This window comes from Zeus faber (genome assembly GCF_960531495.2).
Source record: "Zeus faber genome assembly, chromosome: 18".
NCBI lineage: Eukaryota > Metazoa > Chordata > Actinopteri > Zeiformes > Zeidae > Zeus > Zeus faber.
In genome coordinates, this window is record NC_137210.1 from 3,415,287 (window position 1) to 3,432,708 (window position 17,422).

The 17,422-nt window shown below is 43.5% G+C and overlaps 1 protein-coding gene across 1 annotated transcript in view; it reads left to right on the plus strand.

The window, feature by feature from the left end:
* Positions 1-17,422, plus strand: part of lrp1bb (low density lipoprotein receptor-related protein 1Bb) — a gene marked incomplete at both ends in the record, with an annotated part of 302,444 nt that overhangs the window by 180,368 nt on the left and 104,654 nt on the right. Inside the window, 6 exons of the mRNA XM_080019511.1 lie at positions 3,916-4,047; positions 4,888-5,115; positions 5,619-5,793; positions 6,213-6,307; positions 8,447-8,596; positions 15,564-15,704. Of these exons, the coding sequence (XP_079875637.1) occupies positions 3,916-4,047; positions 4,888-5,115; positions 5,619-5,793; positions 6,213-6,307; positions 8,447-8,596; positions 15,564-15,704 (921 nt within the window). The remainder of the gene's footprint in view (positions 1-3,915; positions 4,048-4,887; positions 5,116-5,618; positions 5,794-6,212; positions 6,308-8,446; positions 8,597-15,563; positions 15,705-17,422) is intronic.

Here is a 17,422-nt window from a genome sequence, read left to right on the forward strand (position 1 = left end):
TTTGGATTAATTGATTTATATTTGTGAAATCAACTAAAACGTCTCATTGGAGTGCATAGCATTTCAGTCGTGGATCCGGTGTGTCTCTGGGCCACCTGGTCCATGGTTAGCTCTCCATTACAACTATGCTTTTCAGCACTGCCAACTTTGGAATTCGCCCTTCTCAGTCTACTACGGATGTAAGCAGTCCATAAATGGGCATTATTACAGCGGTAATCGGTTTTGCATCTATTCAGCGATCCCCACTGCCCCACCAATGTGTCAGGAGTTCATTTGCTTGTTTCCTTCCTGGATCTGCTTTCTCCTGACTGCTCACCATAGATAAGTGTGGGCGAATTGAACTGTGTCTCCAAAGCAGCTAGTAAGCACATCTAATCCTATTTTAAATGGCTCAGCTGGGGTTGGGGGGGGGGGGGGGGGTATCCGTTTCAGCCAGAACCAAAGCTGGGAAGAAGCCGGTGCTCGGCTACAACCTCGATTGAGACAGGGAGACAGAGGGGTGGGCAGCCCACTCTCTGGGGCCTTGTAGCTGGTGCCACGATGGAATAGCCCTGGAGGTGTCAACAGCTGTAAATATGTTCTTTGTGGTTGGAGAGAGGAGGCAGTCTTTTTTCCCATGAGGTCGGAAAATTAGAAGGCTGCGCCAATTATTAGATTAAAGGGGGGCAGGGGTGGGGCTGGGGGGCAGGTCCACCAAATTAGAATTAAAAAAATGAAAAATTGATTCGTTAAAGTTCCGGCAGTGCCTCAAAAAGGACACACTGCCAAACATTTGGCAGAAGGGGTCAGAATATATAGATGGCATCAGTTTGTGATTACCGCTGTTGTAGTTTTGTCCTTATCACTCAGAACCACATGTGTTCCAAATTAGCAGTGAACCACTCCGCCTCAATTCTCAAGTCTCCAGGCTTCTTGAATCTGCTTAAGCATGTACTGACCAAAGCACGACCACAAGAGTCCCTTCACTACTCTGAAGGAGGGCCATTTCTCTCCTGCCGATAAATGTCCAAAGTTGACATGGCAGAAAAGACGTGCTATTCATACAGTAATGTTGCCGCTCAGTGATAACGCGATTTTTTTGGGAGGAGCTGTGTGCTCCATGAATTATACCAAATAGGTGTGGCTGATGTTAAAAAGCTTCTTGAATCTGCTTAAACATGTACTGAACAAAGCACAAATCCAAGAGTCCCTTCCCTTCTCTGTAGAAGGGCCATATTTCCCCCTGACAAATGTCCAAAGCTGACATGGCAGAAAAGACGTGCTAGTCACACGGTAAGGTCACCCGTCAGTGATCATGAGGTTTTTTTGGGAGGAGCTGCATGTTCCAAGAGCTATGCCAAAGAGGTGTGGCTGATGTGAATGCATTCCGATCATTCCATTATTCATGCCATTTGGAACACGCATGAAAACTTGAAAAAAAATAATTTGGAAATTGTGTTTGCTGTAGTATCACAGTAAATGTAATAGGCCTTGAAACAAATAAGCGCAGTTAATATGGGTCCCTGTGGAAAGTCATGCTTTAAATACTAAGCAGCGCCTTTCACCACTAACTTGCACCGGCCATGAATATCCTTGTATTATGCATGGCGAGGGCAGCCATTAGGCTGGTTTCACATGTTTTCATTGGAAAGTTTTGCATATTGCAACCCTTTTTTCGGGCTGCAACTCATGAACTGTCCAAAAAATGGAAGTAGATTATCATTTTTATTATTTAATTTTTTTATTTTCGGTAGAGACTTACTTGCTCACCAGTCATCTGAGCAGAATTACCCAAAATACATAAATAAGCCTTCCTGTGGAATTTGCACATGGATCTGCACCATGTAAAGACTGCTATGATTCCCCAACATGATTGGTTGGGCAAAACAGACCCACGGTGTGAAAACCAAGGGAGTGTTGTCAAATCCTACCCCTTCAGGAACAACCCTGAGGTTATACAGTAGCTGGTGCAAAAAGTCACAGCTAGCGTTCTGCAAATTGAAAGGTGTGCGGGAAAGTAATGTCAGGGGGGAAACGTCATCAGCTTCCACTGACAATTGGATGCTTAGATTGGAGGCCATCCTACAGTGGCAGAGTTTAATAGAAGAGATGATGTGAGGGTGATGATTGTTGACTTTTTTTTTGTTGCTGCCCCGGTCTCCAAGGCCAAACCCGAAAACCAAAGCTTGTCCTTGTAGTTCATTGCCACTGAAGGAGTCATCTACAATAAAGGATAATGAAGGGGTAGCATGTAGGATTCTTTCATGATATCGCCAATGCCGTGTCTGACACCATGACTTCAAGGGTTAAATTGGTAAATCAGTACATCTGGAAGATATTTAAGGGGTTCCCTTGCCATTTTTTTACACGGAAAAGCAATCAAATTCACCGATAACTTCGAGGACGCCTGTCAAATTCCCTTCGTCAGAGCGGACAAACGTTTCGTTGTGCTACGGCCGAGCAAGCCGCTGTTAGCCAAACCTCGGTTCCACCGGCCGCCGTTTGATTTTGTTTTACGCGGCTATTAGTGTAATTACAGCACTATCTATAACACTGGTTCTGACGTTATAGACAGAGAGACTAACTGAGTGTGCTTGGTGTTGCCATACCTTCCAATGGACGCCAACTGGAGTGCAAAACCATTCGCAACCGGCAAGATGGAGCTGACGGATGAGGATTTTAAGCGTAAAATGTGGTTGTAAGTGTATTTCCGTAGTGGCTAGTCTACACGGTGTTGACGATTGGAAACCTTGACAGAAACTTTGTCTAAGAACGTTGGTGTCCGGACAGGATGTTTTTGCTTTTCTTACCACCGGCTGCCGGAAAAGTTGAATTTATCAGCGTTGACTGAGTTTGTGTTCGCTGTTGGCCAAGCAGTGATCTGGGATCCCAGCGGTCCCTAACCTTTTCTAAACTATTTTTGTTAGTCCGTGGTGATCGTTTGCCAAGTCAAATTTCAATAAGCACGTTATGGTTATGGTTTTCACAGATCCAGGCCCCCAGCAACATAATTGGTCGAAACATATAGGAAGAGCAAGAAAGTGAATCACCCCGTTTCCACACATTTTAGTGCCACTGCCATCAGACTTCAGAAAAAGTCTGATTGGTGAGACTGCAATACTTTCTCAGTACAGACCCAAAAAACGCTCAGAACACTTTGCCTCACTCATTTTTGTGGCGGCTCACTCGTTTCCTGTCCGCGGCTGTGACCTTTACTGTAAAAGGGGATGGGTGAGTTCAGATTTCCTTTTAATCACAGCCTCTCCTGCCAGGGACAGTTTTATTTTCCGACTTTCATGCTTTTGTCTTTGCCAGGATTTCAAGTCTGATCCTGGTGTACTACAGCACTAAGCTCACCTCAATCCTACTTATTTACAGCAGAGTTCTTTTATCGCTTATAAATGTGTATCGCTTTCTTCCTTTTCTTCCCCTCTCTTGCTTTCTTTCTTTGCCCCTCTCTCTCTCCCTCTCTCTTTCTCTCTCTCGCTCTTTCTCTCACTACTTCTCTCTCTTTCTCTACCACTCTTGTTTTCCTCCTTTGCCTTTGTCTCCCCATTGCTTTCTTCTTTCTCTCTTTCGCTCTCCACCTCTCTCACTTTCTTCTTTGCCTTTGCCTCCTCCTCGCTTTCTTGTTTTGCCTCTCCCTCTCTCTCTACCTTTCTCACTTTCTTCCTTTGCCTCTCTCGCCGCCTCTCACTTTCTTCCTTTGCCTTTGCCTCCCCCTTGCTTTCTAGTTTTGCCTCTCTCTCCACCTCTCTTGCTTTCCCTCTTTGCTTTTCGCTCTCTCTTTGCCTCTCTCGTCTTTCTTTGCTCTACATTTTACTGTATGTTCTGTATGAAATGAGAATCACTGACAACCACATTCAACCTTTCTTCAAAAATGTGTGACTATTTGGCCAATTATGCCAAATCCTGATTATTTTCTCTCTTCACCAGCGACAAACCCGTGCGAGGCGAACCGCGGGCGGGGTCCCTGCTCGCACCTGTGCCTCATCAATTACAACCGTACCGCCTCGTGCACCTGTCCACATCTCATGAAGCTCTCCTCCAACAAGCAGAGCTGTTTGGGTGAGCGACGGCCTCCTCGGCATCCCAAGCCTCCGGCGTACTTCCGTTGTAATTTACATTGGAATTCTCTTTTGTTATTGAGCTAAAAAAAATTATATATATATATATATATATATATATATATATATATATATATATATACAAATAAAAATTATGTGACATTTCACAACGACTTCACTGAGAACCGGAAAGTGGATGGGCGTCATCCTGCATATCAATCATGGCCCTGACATTTAAGTGTAGTCGGCTGCAAAAGGACCGGGTGGCATTTTACATCAGCATTTGCATCAATGTATTAATGTCACCGTAACCGAGTGAAAGAGGTGAACGACTTCAGTATCTGCCACGTCTACTTAGATTTCATCACCCTACCGCATGACTCCTCCATGATATTTATAGATCTGTGTGTATAAATATATATATATATAATATATATATATATATATATATATATATATATATATATATATATATATATATATTATATACAGATATCATATACAGATATTTGATAGATATTCTCCTTTACATGCATAACTCCCAGAATGTGCTGCTTTCCGGACAGCGGCAGCGCCGGGAGACGACGTTTTTGGTGGCGTGTTAGGGACCGTCCACAAAGATGCAAAGTGCAACAACTCTTTGACTGCAAATACGTTTTATCCAAAAATCGAATATCAACCGTTTAAGTATGAAAGGCGTGTTTTACATCCAATAATTAATATTTTGTTGAAAACTGTGATTTATTGTGAATAACTACACAAATATAATGCAATGAATTATTTTAATCATTTGACGATTAAACCCTTATATATATATATATATAAATTTTTTTTTTACCAGCATTGAAGAAGTTTTTGCTGTACGTGCGGCGTTCAGAAATCCGCGGCGTGGACATCGACAACCCTTACATGAACGTGATGACTGCGTTGACGGTGCCGGACATCGACGACGTCACAGTGGTGGACTATGACGCCCTGGAGGAGAGGATCTACTGGGCCGATGTCAAGACGCAGACCATCAAACGGGCGTTCATCAACGGGACGCAGCTAGAGACCGTCATCTCCGGAGGTGGGCTCCGGTCGAGAACGAATGTGGAATACAAAAAAGGCAGAGGCTACTGCACACCATGAAAAAAAAAACAAATTTATTTTTAAAATGAGAGACTGAGAGAAAGGCACGTACATGGCGTGTTTCAGTTGCACATGAATAACTTTGACAAAGTGAGTCGGTGCTAAGTGTATCAGCTGGCTGGAGGAAAAGAAAAAAAACAACAACGTTGAGCAAAGCAAACAAATTGATGTGTCTGAAGTGCCCCGCTTATTTATTTTTGATGAATGGTTATACAAGGCTTTATAATTCAGTCGGTCAGGTTTCCCGGGAGTTTAATTTCACAACAACTGATAAAGAACAATAGTCTGCCCTTTGTCGCTTTTTCCGGGAGATTTTCTGAATTATCCTCAAATTTCGATTACTGCTTCGGGCAGTCGTGACAATATGCCTGATGTCTGGATGAAGACCATCGTAGCGGGTAGTGGTACTTTCTTTAACTCTCTTTCTCCCTGCCTCCTCAGACATAGTGAACTGCCGAGGCCTGGCTTTAGACTGGCTCTCCAGGAACTTGTACTGGCTCAGCTCTGAGAACGACGAATCACAAATCAATGTGGCTCGCCTTGATGGGTCCCTGAAGACCTCCATCATCCACGGGATTGATAAGCCAAGGTGCCTTGTAGTGCACCCCGCCAAGGGGTAAGTAGATTAGAGCAACATCTGCATCCAGGATGTTTTTTTCTATGTGGAATGTTTGTCTTTTACGGCTGCAGCATGGTTGAAGCCCATAAAAGGACCATAAAATTGGCCTTGCTGAAAATAAACTCAGAGAAACAAAGTGATTCGTTTGTTTCAGAGAGTAATGGAACACTGGTGTTTATCTGTTTCTGCCATATTAAGAACAATTTTTAAATTAAGGGGTGGGTCCTGGTCAAGATTTGGACCAGAATGAATCTCTAGTCACATTACTTTGGCAAATACATCAGAGTTCAACTGACTGTTTTTTTACTTCTAATTGAGAACAACATACTGTGCCATTCATTGACTGTTTCCTTATCTGCTAGATAGCTTTTTCTCAATGGGACCATTAACCATGTGTCCGCTACCAACAAATGTAGGAAAATCTATTGGACAGATGGCAACACAATCAACATGGCCAACATGGATGGGAGTAACAGCAAAGTCCTGCACCAGAACCAGAGGGAACCAGTTGGTCAGTATGCCTGTTTTATTTATTTATTTATTTATTTGTTTATCTTTTTTATTTCTTTTTATTTATCAGTTTATCTATCTACCATTTATTTATTTATTTGTTCATGTATTTATTCATTCATTCATTCATTTTATTCATTCATTCATTTGTTCATTTATTCATTCCTTTATTAATGAATGTATTTTCCCATTTTTGTTCCATATTTTCATATTTGCTTGTGTCCACTTCTCATAAAATGGCTGGTGAGGCTGGTAAGCTCTGCGACTGGGGTAGTCAAATGGCGCAAGTTTACCTCAAGGTCCCAACGATATTATTATTATGCAAATAGGAAAGAAACCCACAACTACAACAGACGTTACCCCAACCCTCTGATGTTGGCGCCATATTAACCTCCCCCTGTTCAAGGGGTGTGTTTGTGCTTTTTTTATTTCTCTCGCAGAGCCTTTTTATCATAATTAATTATTGCAGTAATTAGTCATTACAACAATGACTACATGTTTTTTTTATATTTTCCACATTTATTGGGGTCATTTCTGACTGATCTTAACTTCCCAGAATGAGAATCTCATTTGAAAAGCAGCAGCTCTTGTAAAGCAGAATGCGTAAATCTCCTCATCCAACCTCACATCCCCTACCTCTCCATCTTCCAGCCTGTGTTAGCATGAACTCTTACTCCCCACAGGATGTACGCTTGAGTGAATAATTGCAGCTCGAGTGAGCAAAAACAATCCGCAGGTCTCCATCTCTAGCAGCTGTTGTCACATTGCTCAAGGTCAAATCCTCTTTCTCACACAAACAACAGCATTGTTTTTGGTACGTTTCCGTGCTCTCCCGGGCCTGTCAGCCACACAGATAGGGGGTTTGGTGTGGGTGTGTGTGTGTGTGTGTGGGGGGGGGGGGTCGCCGTATTTCACCGGCTTCATTTATGATTACGGGCTGGACCCGGGGACAAGAGTAAATTAATGGCGCATTGTGACTGTGAATCTGCCGCCAATAAATCCACCGCACCACGGGAGACAGAGAGCCGACAGGACATGCACAATTGAAAGTGCCTCCGGTTGCAACCATCAATAGCGGCATTCTATCAAAAACCATCATGTCCGTTAGGGAATGGATTTAAAACTAGTCAGCGGCGCGCTAGCTTGATTATTTATGACGCCGGCTAGAGGTCATATGAAGACACCCGCCCCCAGAAAGAGAAGAGGTTACCTGGGGATGACACATCCCCACTATTCACTGTTCTCTGACAGCTAGCAGTGCATCCAGCAAGTTCACCGTTTGGATGTTTGGATGTTTGGATGTGAGCACTCATGCACGGCAGCACGGGTTCAAGTTAAGGTGATCTCAAGGGCCACCGCCAGCAAAAATTCACATCCAGGGCCCCCCTCCACCAACTGCAGGCCACAAGCTGGTGTCAATTTCAGAGAAAAGAAGGTAAAGCAAGTCATCTAGGATTGCTGGTTCAGTACCCAGCTCCTCCTGGCAGCATGCTGAAGTGTCCATCAGCAAGACACTTAACCTCTAATTGTTCCCGATGAGCCTTGCATGACTAATGTAAAGTATAGCAGAAGCGACCATGAAACAGAAAGTTTAGGTTAGGTTATGTTCTATTTTTTATATATTGTCAAAAAGGCTGTTGTCGCTAAGAGGCAGAACGAGTTTTAAGAAATGGTTTTGTCGAGGTGCCAGTTAAGGTTAAACACACATCCTTTCTGCCTTTCAGCAACTTTGGCGTTAAAAGTCATCCATTGGTCAAAAGACGCAAATCGATGCCCCCCCCAACAGAGAATGCAAGACCAAAGAAAATAACATGAAATCGCTGAAAAATGCAAAAAATAAAAATAAAAATCCCGTAGGTGGCCTTAAAATAAATCCATTACTGCGTGAGACCTGGGAGCTAAAGTGACTGATGAGTTTGGGAACGCAGTAATTACAAGTCGCACACAATGCCCTCGATCGAATTCATCCGATTCCATACGTCTCCTTCTGGTTTGTTTTGTGCTGCGGGTTTCTTTGTTTTTTTTTGTCCCTTTGGTTGTCGGCAATAATACCTACCACCTTGCAAAGTCACGCACTGTTTCACAAGAAGCCCCCCCCCCCCTTCTCTACCCCCTCCCGTTCCCCCCTTCCCACCGCCAGGTCTCTCATTAGACTACACCTCTGGCAAGCTGTACTGGATCAGCTCATCCAACGGCACCGTCAACAGGTGCAATCTGGACGGCGGCGGGCTGGAAGTGCTGGAGACTCTGAAGCGCGAGCTGGCCAAAGGCACCGCTCTGGCTGTGATGGGTGAGTGCATCGGATCATGGCGGTGGATTGGGCTGAGTGGCCCAGGGAGGATTAGCCAGCGTTTCGTGGTCGGTTTGCCGCGGAGAGCCGCTTAGCCGCTCCGCGCAAACTGTCACTGCCCACTGCCACGCACAGAGCGGCCTGGACTGGAGTAATTAAAACACCAGGCGGCTGTGATTGATGATTGCTTTTTTTTTTTTTTTTTTTTTTTTTTTCTCGCCACCTTTTGTAATGAAAAGGGAAGAGGATGTTCATTATGGGTATTTTTGTGGTATCGGCGCTGAATCCAATATGTGGGACGATCCATCACCTGCAGGTTTCATCTATAAAGTCTCTTGAGAGACAGCGTATCTCTCTTGGATCCCTAAGGTCCTGTCCACTGGCAGAGTGCAGAGCGTGGAGGAGTCTGCTTTGACTCTTTGTCTTCTCCAAATTGAAGAAGAACTTGGAAGGTTTGTCCATGAAGGTTCTCAGACTGGAAATGTGACCAGACCAGCGTTCCCTCCACTTAAGTTTCAAGTAGGTCGGCTAGAGCATCTTTTTTAGACTTGGGACCGAAATATGTCCTCGATCTCCTGTTTATGCTGATAAACCCTGCACTTTCACCTGCTGATGTCTCTTGTGGCATTGAGAGTGAACTGCCGACAGAGTTGCTTAATCTCTGCTTTTCCACAGTCACACTTTTGTATAAGAGAGGTGGAGTCCTCCTTCCTGGTTCTGAAAACATTCCAAAAAAATCTAAAAATATCCAGAAAATTATTATCACATTATTATTGTAATTAAAACATCACACAAGAGCAAAGAAAGGTTCGGTAAAGGTGATACCCCCCCCCCTCCCCCACGACACCGCCTACCCGCACGCACGCACACATGCACACGCACACACACACACACACACACACACACACACACACACACACACACACACACACACACACACACACACACACACACACACACTCACGCACATGCACACGCACACACCCCTTTTGCATGTTCAGTGTAATAAAGAATCTTCATGTCATGAAGATTCTGTCAATGTAGAGAATAGTGTGTAGTGTTTTGGAAAAAAGTGTGGTTTAGAACTGCAATCTAGTTAGTTCAGAGGATTGGTACACTTAGTTACGGGTTGTGGTCATTGTGTCTCACCTACCAGTCTTACTGTGTGAATTGCATGACGGGTTTTGCAAAAATAAAAAAAAGGTTGGGGAAATTCAAAGTGTGACTTGTGTGTGTGAGAGAGAGAGAGAGCTATAGAGAGAGAGAGAGAGAGAGAGAGAGAAAGCAAGAGAGAGACAGAGAGAGAGCGAGAGAGAGAAGATAGATCCCCCATCTCCATTAGGGTATTAAACAGTAACTCGAATGTGGGCTTAAATAAAAAAATACAAACAAGAAACAAAGAAGAGCAAAGCCGGTTTTGGACAAAAAAAGGAGGAAAAAAAAAAAAAAATCAAACCCAAGACAGAAAAAAAAGTGGAAAATAAATCTCAATGTGATTGATATCCGACCAGATGGCTCGGGAGACGTCGGACCAGTGCGACTCCTAAGACGTCGCTTTGTCAGCGCATGGCATCTGTGTTTTTAATTACATTACCCCCAGAAAGTTATTCTTTAGGAGATTAGAATTTTTAATGGCTTCACTTACATACTGACGCAGTCTGGATGACTTGGGAGGCTTCTTGTTGGGGCTGCGTGAATACAGGTACACGAAGCTTGCGTGTGTGTGTGTTTGCAGAGGGTGTCTGCAGGTTCTTAAAAAGCATTTAAATGTCTTAAAGGTGCAGTGTGTAGAATTTAGTGGCATCTCGCAGTGAGGTTGCAGATCGCAACCAACTGAATGAGTGGTGCAGCATGGGGGCCTCCATGGAAGAAACGGTGGCGGTGAAAGGCCCTCTCTAGAGCCAGTGTTTGGTTTGTCTGTTCTGGGCTACTGTAGAAGAAAGAAGGGTTCAACATGGCAGCCTCCGTGAAGCGTACCGCTCCCTATGTGGATTATACACTAGTTAAAACCTACTCATATTGTATTCTATTTCTGCCAAGTCCTTTTCGTAAATTCTACACACTTTTCTACACCTTTAAATTAAAATTGACAAAAATTAGACCTTATTAAAAGTATTTAAAAAGTCTTTCACTTGTATTATTGAGGTCTTAATTTCACTATAAAAGTGAAATTGAAAAATATAAAACTGTTCTACTAACAGTTCATAGAGCCAACCAGTTCAAAACCTGCCCTGTAGGGCAAACCGTTTGAGAATGTATTCATTTTTTTCAAACTAGTTGCAATTCTGATTGAACTAGTAGTAAATCTACTCTCACACTCTCACGTAGTTGATGTCAAAAAAGGAGAAGACAAAAGATCGGTATCAACTATTTGTTCTTGATCTCAATTATTAAATTATTGATATCAAGAATGTCTGTTTTTGATATAAAGACAAAATATTGTTGATGTAATTCATGATATCAATATTTCAGGTTTGACATCAAAATATGCAATTACATTTTTTATATCAAAAATAACATTTCTAATATCAAAAATGTAATGGGAATTGTTGATATCAACAATGAAACTTTTGATATCAACAATTCACATTCTTGATATCAAAATGGAAATTCTGCATTGAAAGCAATGGGAAGAGGTTTACTTTTTTTTTTTTTAATCAATATGCAATTTTTTGATCAATAATGTTTTGTAATAATGCAAGGTGAATTGCAACTAGTTGAGGAAAGGAATAAATGTTGAAATGGCTTGCCCTGGTTCCACCTAATACTTACTTGTGCCCTGCACCAAGAGAGATGCTATGTCTAAAGTACAGATTTTGTCATAATAGGTATTTAGTCATTCAGCTATTATTAATTACCCCTGCTCTGTGTGTCCTTTGTCCTGGAGGTTGGAGTCTGTCTGTCTGCGGCAAACACAGTAATTCAGCTTTTTTGACATTTGTGTGTGCGTGTGCGTGTGTTCGCGTGTGTGTGTGTGTGTGTGTGTGTGTGTGTGTGTTGCTGTTTTGGTTGGTTTGCTTGGTTTGTGTCCATCTGCCAAGACATCTTCAAGGTGTTTTTTGTCCCAAGAAAAAAAATCTTTTGAGGTTTGGTTCAGTAACAATATCGACTCACCCCAACAGTAGAGTATCTATCTGCGTGCCCGATAGTTGTTTGAGCTAGAGGGAAGAGATGGAGACTTCATTATGGCGTTTCACAAATGGAAGACAGAACGGGACTTGACGCAGACTAATGGCTCACTTTCCTTGCTATAGCAGGTACAGCAAAACAGTGAAATGATGTCTCTGAGTTGCCATCGATCACAATTAATGACATTTTGGTGCGTCGCGCTGAATGGCGGTATGCGCCGAATTATACCGCTTTTGTCTAGGGCAAAACAGAGAGCTCCCCTCGGCTTTCTGTGCTATATTTGCAGGGCATTTGGTTTTGATGAGAGATAAACGGTCCATCGAGTTTTAACTTCCGTAGTTTGAAGAGGATTATGTGAGATAGATTAAGCTGCTTTCACACATGCACTGCAACCCTGAAATTATCTGGAACATGTATGTGTGAACGCAAATGTCCCAATCAGTTGGCGAAGACTTAGACCTAGTCGGAGCCCGAGTACGAAGTCCACGTAATAGCCAAGTGAGCGGTATGTGTGAAAAGAGCAGGTGATTGTCCGGAGAATTCACAGCGAGCGAGTGGGCGTGGCACGTGTTGATGATGTCTGACAGTGACGTCATCAACAGGCGCCACTTGCCAAAGGTGAAAAAGGGTCATTTACCGCCATAACTTACGAGGACAAAGAAGAAAAAGAAAAAGAAGATAATGTACATTTAGATTGTGGATACGTGCAAATACAGGGAGTACAAACTTAAAAAAAAAATTAAATGACTGATAAGTTTAACCCTAACCTTTTCCTTAGGTTAAAACATTCCAAATACATAAATTGACATGGCATAGTAATTATATTCATAGCCAAATTTCACTTAAAGTTGGGTGATAATACAAACATTGAGATAATTTTTGTTGTCATGGGATCTTCTGAAAGCTCACAATGCCTCCTCCAAACGTATCTTTCATGCCATTTGTGTTTTCTCTCCACTCGAGTGCCGTTTTCTTTTCACCCTCCATTGTCTGCTAACTTTCTCCTTCAGCCTCTCCCAGTCTGTTTTCCGTTTTTTTTTCTCTCCGTTCATCATGCCACAACAAATCGCACAAATGGCTTTTTCTCACCGTGTTACCGGCCATTGTGCCCTGCTGCACATTCCGGCCAAGGTTAAGTTAAGACGCCAGGGCTAGAGCCATCAGGGCTCAAAGGAGAAAAGGAAGCATGAAAACATGTCATTTTCTTTCAAACTTTTTAACTGTCTCTCTTTTGCCTTCTAATTGTAGTTCAGCCAACGTGAATGGGCTTATCGACTCCCCCTTCCCCTCCTTCTTGTGTTTGGGTCTACACGGCAAGAGATGTAACTCATAGTATTATGCGGCCACTTTTCTCTCTGTTTGCCCACCTGTCTCAAATGCTTTCCCTTCCCCTGTTAGTATTCCCCCACACAAGTGTTCATCAAACTTTAACTAGCCGACACTGCAAAACCCAAATCTAAGGAGGCCCATGATTATCACGTGCCGTATTGCGATATTCACGTGATTAAACACCTCATCCGCTTTAAAAGAGGGAAAAAACCTTGTTAGGTGTCGTCCGCTTGTGGAGTTCCTGTTTCTCGGGCCTATGAGCACCTCTGCTCTATCGCTTCAGCCGATCAAAGTTATTGAGCGTTAATTTAAACAATGGTTCCTTCCGAGCAAAGCCTTTCCGTCCCGCGATGGCCTGATCGATGGGCTCGGTGTTCATAGCGGTTAGGCCTTGGCTCGTCCCGAAGCGTCGTCCCCGCGCAAATGAAGAAAGATTGAGATCCGACGGGGGGGTGATTTTGACCCTGATTTATGGTTCCCGAGCACACTGCGGGAAAGCCCGGCCCCAGCTTTGCAAAGGTTAGGCACGCCGGAGCTCAGTCCCGCTGCACAGCGTTAGCCGCGCAGAAAGCGCATGACCCTTTATTAAAGTTTCATAACCGCACATCCGCACGTTTATGAAAAGGCAAACAATGGTGTGTGTGTGTGTGTGTGTGTGTGTGTGTGTGTGTCTGTGTGTGTGTGTGTGTGTTTGGATATATGTTTTTTTTTTTTCAGTTTGGCTGTCTTTTTTTTTGGTGTGTGTCTCTCACTGATTGCTGAGGCTAGATCTGAAAAGGGGGATAATGAAGGCGCTGTTAGTGACACAAGGTCGATTCTCTCAAGTCCTGCGGCTCTGAGGTAATTGGATTGGCCCCGGGCTGAGGTGAAGGCTTCTTCTTAGAAGGTGCGTGCGATCCATCAGCCTTGGCCCTGTCTGTGAATCAAAGCCGCGGTTGAGGTGGAAATTAAATATGATGGGCCACAAGCGAGCGGTCGCAGCTCGCCACCGGTCCCCCGCGGCATCAAATTAACACAGGGCGCGCGACTCATCTGGGCTAGCGGGGCCCCTGGGGGTCAGATGTTTTGTAAACCGCGTGTAGGCTGTCATTCCCACTCGTGGGAACTGTCTGATTTCTGAAAATGAGTTCTACCTTCCGTCGAGTTTAATTGATGGCTTGAAGCCCAGAGCTAATAATGAAATCAGCGGTTGGTGCTCGGCTTTTGAAATCAAAACAAAGGAGAAAAGAAACCGTTTTTTTTTTTGTCTCACTTCGGTGAGGGATATATTCAATTGCTGCAGGTTTTTATGGATTTTTTTTCTTAACCTTTCCATTCTGTTCTGAATTGTTAGACTGCATTTTGTATTGACAATTTGACAACTAGAAAACCTTTTTTTTCAAGTTCATTCATTCATACATAAGGCGCACACACACACACACACACACACACACACCTTCTCACACACAAGGACAATAAAATTAACAATATATCAACAATCGAATGCGATTGTTTACCTAGATATGAAAACAACACATTAACGGCCACCTCCAGCCAATTTCATGTTGTTCATTTTCATCTTCAGCTGTTCACCAAGAGCGTGTAAAGGAGGGAGAGAGGGAGGTCTAATCAGCAATTATACTGTATGTCGTATAAATACCAACACTATCAGTGATGTACAAAGCAGATTGTCACAAGCAGGAGGACCAGTCACTAGCAGTGATGATGGAGAGCAAAAGTGAGCATAGCGACCAATCAAATTAAGGTTTTGAGGTGGAGGATTTCACTGTATAGATAGCTGACTAACTCAGTAGACCTGTCGTCAAAAGGCTGTAGTGAGCTCGGTCAGAAAATGCAGAGATGGTTTCCTTTCGAGGCGGCTGGGCCTTCCAGCTCGGGTAATCACGCGTCACTTTTCTGAACAGAGCGCTGTTCACAAGAGCTTTGGAACGTATGGCAGTGAAATCTGTTATTTTTTCTGAAACAGATGGCGGCGTCTGTAACGATCAGCAAATAAAAAGAAATTCAATGAAAACAAATAAAACATTTAAAAAATCTAAATAAAATCTGGAGGTGGCTTTGAAGCGCTTATTTCCACAGCATATGAATACGATCCTAATCGCTTTGATGAAACCAGCGGTGCACTTTCAATCCGGGCTTTTGTTATTTAAAAGTTCTTTGTATGCTCAGAATCACCTGTGACTCCGAAATCCACGTGTTGTTGAGATTAACACTTTTGCGCCAGCAATCTTTCTGGGATGTATCAATAGAAACTCGACTGCTTAATTTTCCACCTCTTTCCCCAGGGGGATTGATGATGTGGCCTCTTCAAAATAATGCCTGAAAGAATCTTGGTCAAGCACTACAGGGTTTTTTGGGGTTTTTTTCGGCAAAGGCCGTGGAAGCACTCCATAACCCCACCTGGGTACCGAAGACAAGCTTAGTGCCATTTCCTAGTGTACAACAGGCACAGTGCACATTCAATATGATATACTGTAAATGTGGCTGTTTACCATTTCCATTTTTACAGGTGGAAAACTCTGGTGGGCAGACGATGAATCCGCACAGCTGGGAACGGTGACCAAGAGAGACGGACGGAACACCTCGGTTCTTCGAAACAAGACCAGTGGGGTGGTGCACATGAAGGTGTATGACAGGGAGGGTCAGAAAGGTAATTGGGGCTCATGCACACGGAACAGCAATATAAAACGCATAAGCATTGTGTCACACGTGTGTGATAGTCTTGCCTCAAATGATTTGGATAGATTTGCTATTTTTCAACCCAGTTCTCATTAAAAGGTTGGTTCCCGTCATTTAAATAAAGCTTTGCGTTTGTGAAACTTAGAACTGCTATTTGCAGTTACCGCAGCACATCCGAACCGTAGGCTACAGCAGTGGCTTTGTAAGGGGTGGGCATCCAAGGCTTCAGCCCCGAATGTTTTATGAATAGCCCCCGATGGGGCGCCTGTGATCGGCACGCCAAAACAGTGTTTTTATTTCAGATGTAGGTTGTGGGAGACATTACCCACAGATGTGGGTTCAAGTTCAAGTTCAAGAGATTATTTGTCACATACATATCCATAATGTCATACATATATGCAGTGAAATGTCATGACACCTGGTGATCTCGCACAATTGGCTCTAAAAATAATTAAAGATATTAAACATAATAAAACTACTAAAAGTACTAAGATGTGCGGAACCGACACGAGGTTCAGGGAGGGAGACGCAGACTTTTCAGGCAGGGAGGTGCCAACACGGCGTGATTTTTATTTAAACAAATAAAGAAAACGGCTCGCTGACCAAAGTGTGAACATAAAGCAATGTCGGATTAATCAGAGTCCGGGTGCCTCACAATCTGGTCCGCACGGACACGTCTCCTGTGCCACGCGATCCCCACTGCAAGACAAAACAACACATAACAAAGCTCTTCCAGCCAGGTCCTACCAATCAGCAATAATGAGGCTGATTAAGCGGACCTGGTACAGCTGCGCTGCGGCGGGAAGAGGCTAGCGCGGTTAACCGCAAACTGTGGCTTAACATAGGTTATTTGATTTTACTCAGTTTCCTTATGGAACGAAATAAGCACCGTGTGTAATGGGGACTCTTTTTCTGACACTCCCCACCCCGTTGACAGTTTGTCTTTGCAATTTGTGCCTTTTATGCATCAATTTATGGAAATGTCTTCATTTATGAAAAGGAAAACACAGAATTCAGGCACCAGTTGGCAATTCAAGATATAATCAAATATAATGCAGTAAGGCTCTCAGGCATTCTGTATTGCTTTCAAATATTTATTCTCCTGTAGATCAACTTTTCTCATTTAATATTATCCCTGATGATTAAACACACATATAGGCATGATTTACTCTTCTGTCCTCTTGTGTTTGGGGAAGTAACCTCTTTACATGTGCATGTGGCACATTTTCACATCAGTTGTAAATGTATTCATTGAAATGTATTTATAAACCTCTGGACTTGAATTGCATATATGTGGGTACGGTGGCACAGTGCACTGCACTGCTGCCTCACAGCAAGAAGGGCCTGGGTTTGATCCCCACCTGGGGTGCTGTTGGCCCTGCCCTCCAGTGGGTCCCGGTTAGGGTCCTTTATGTGTGGATTTCGCTTGCATGGGGTTTCCTCCTTGTAACACCAGTAAGCATCCCCACCACATGCAAAACATTGTCATCTGACCAGAGACTTGTAGTTGGTCCCTGGGTGCGTCGCTGTTTGCTGCTCTTGGCTGCCCCCCAAGAGGAAGGACAAGCCAGGACAGGTCAAAAGCAGAGAACTCATTTCACCGGCCACCATTTAAAGTGTGTGTGTTGGTCACCGTTGCCGCATCTGATGTGTGTGGGTGAAGCAAGATTTCTGTTCAAAAAATATCAC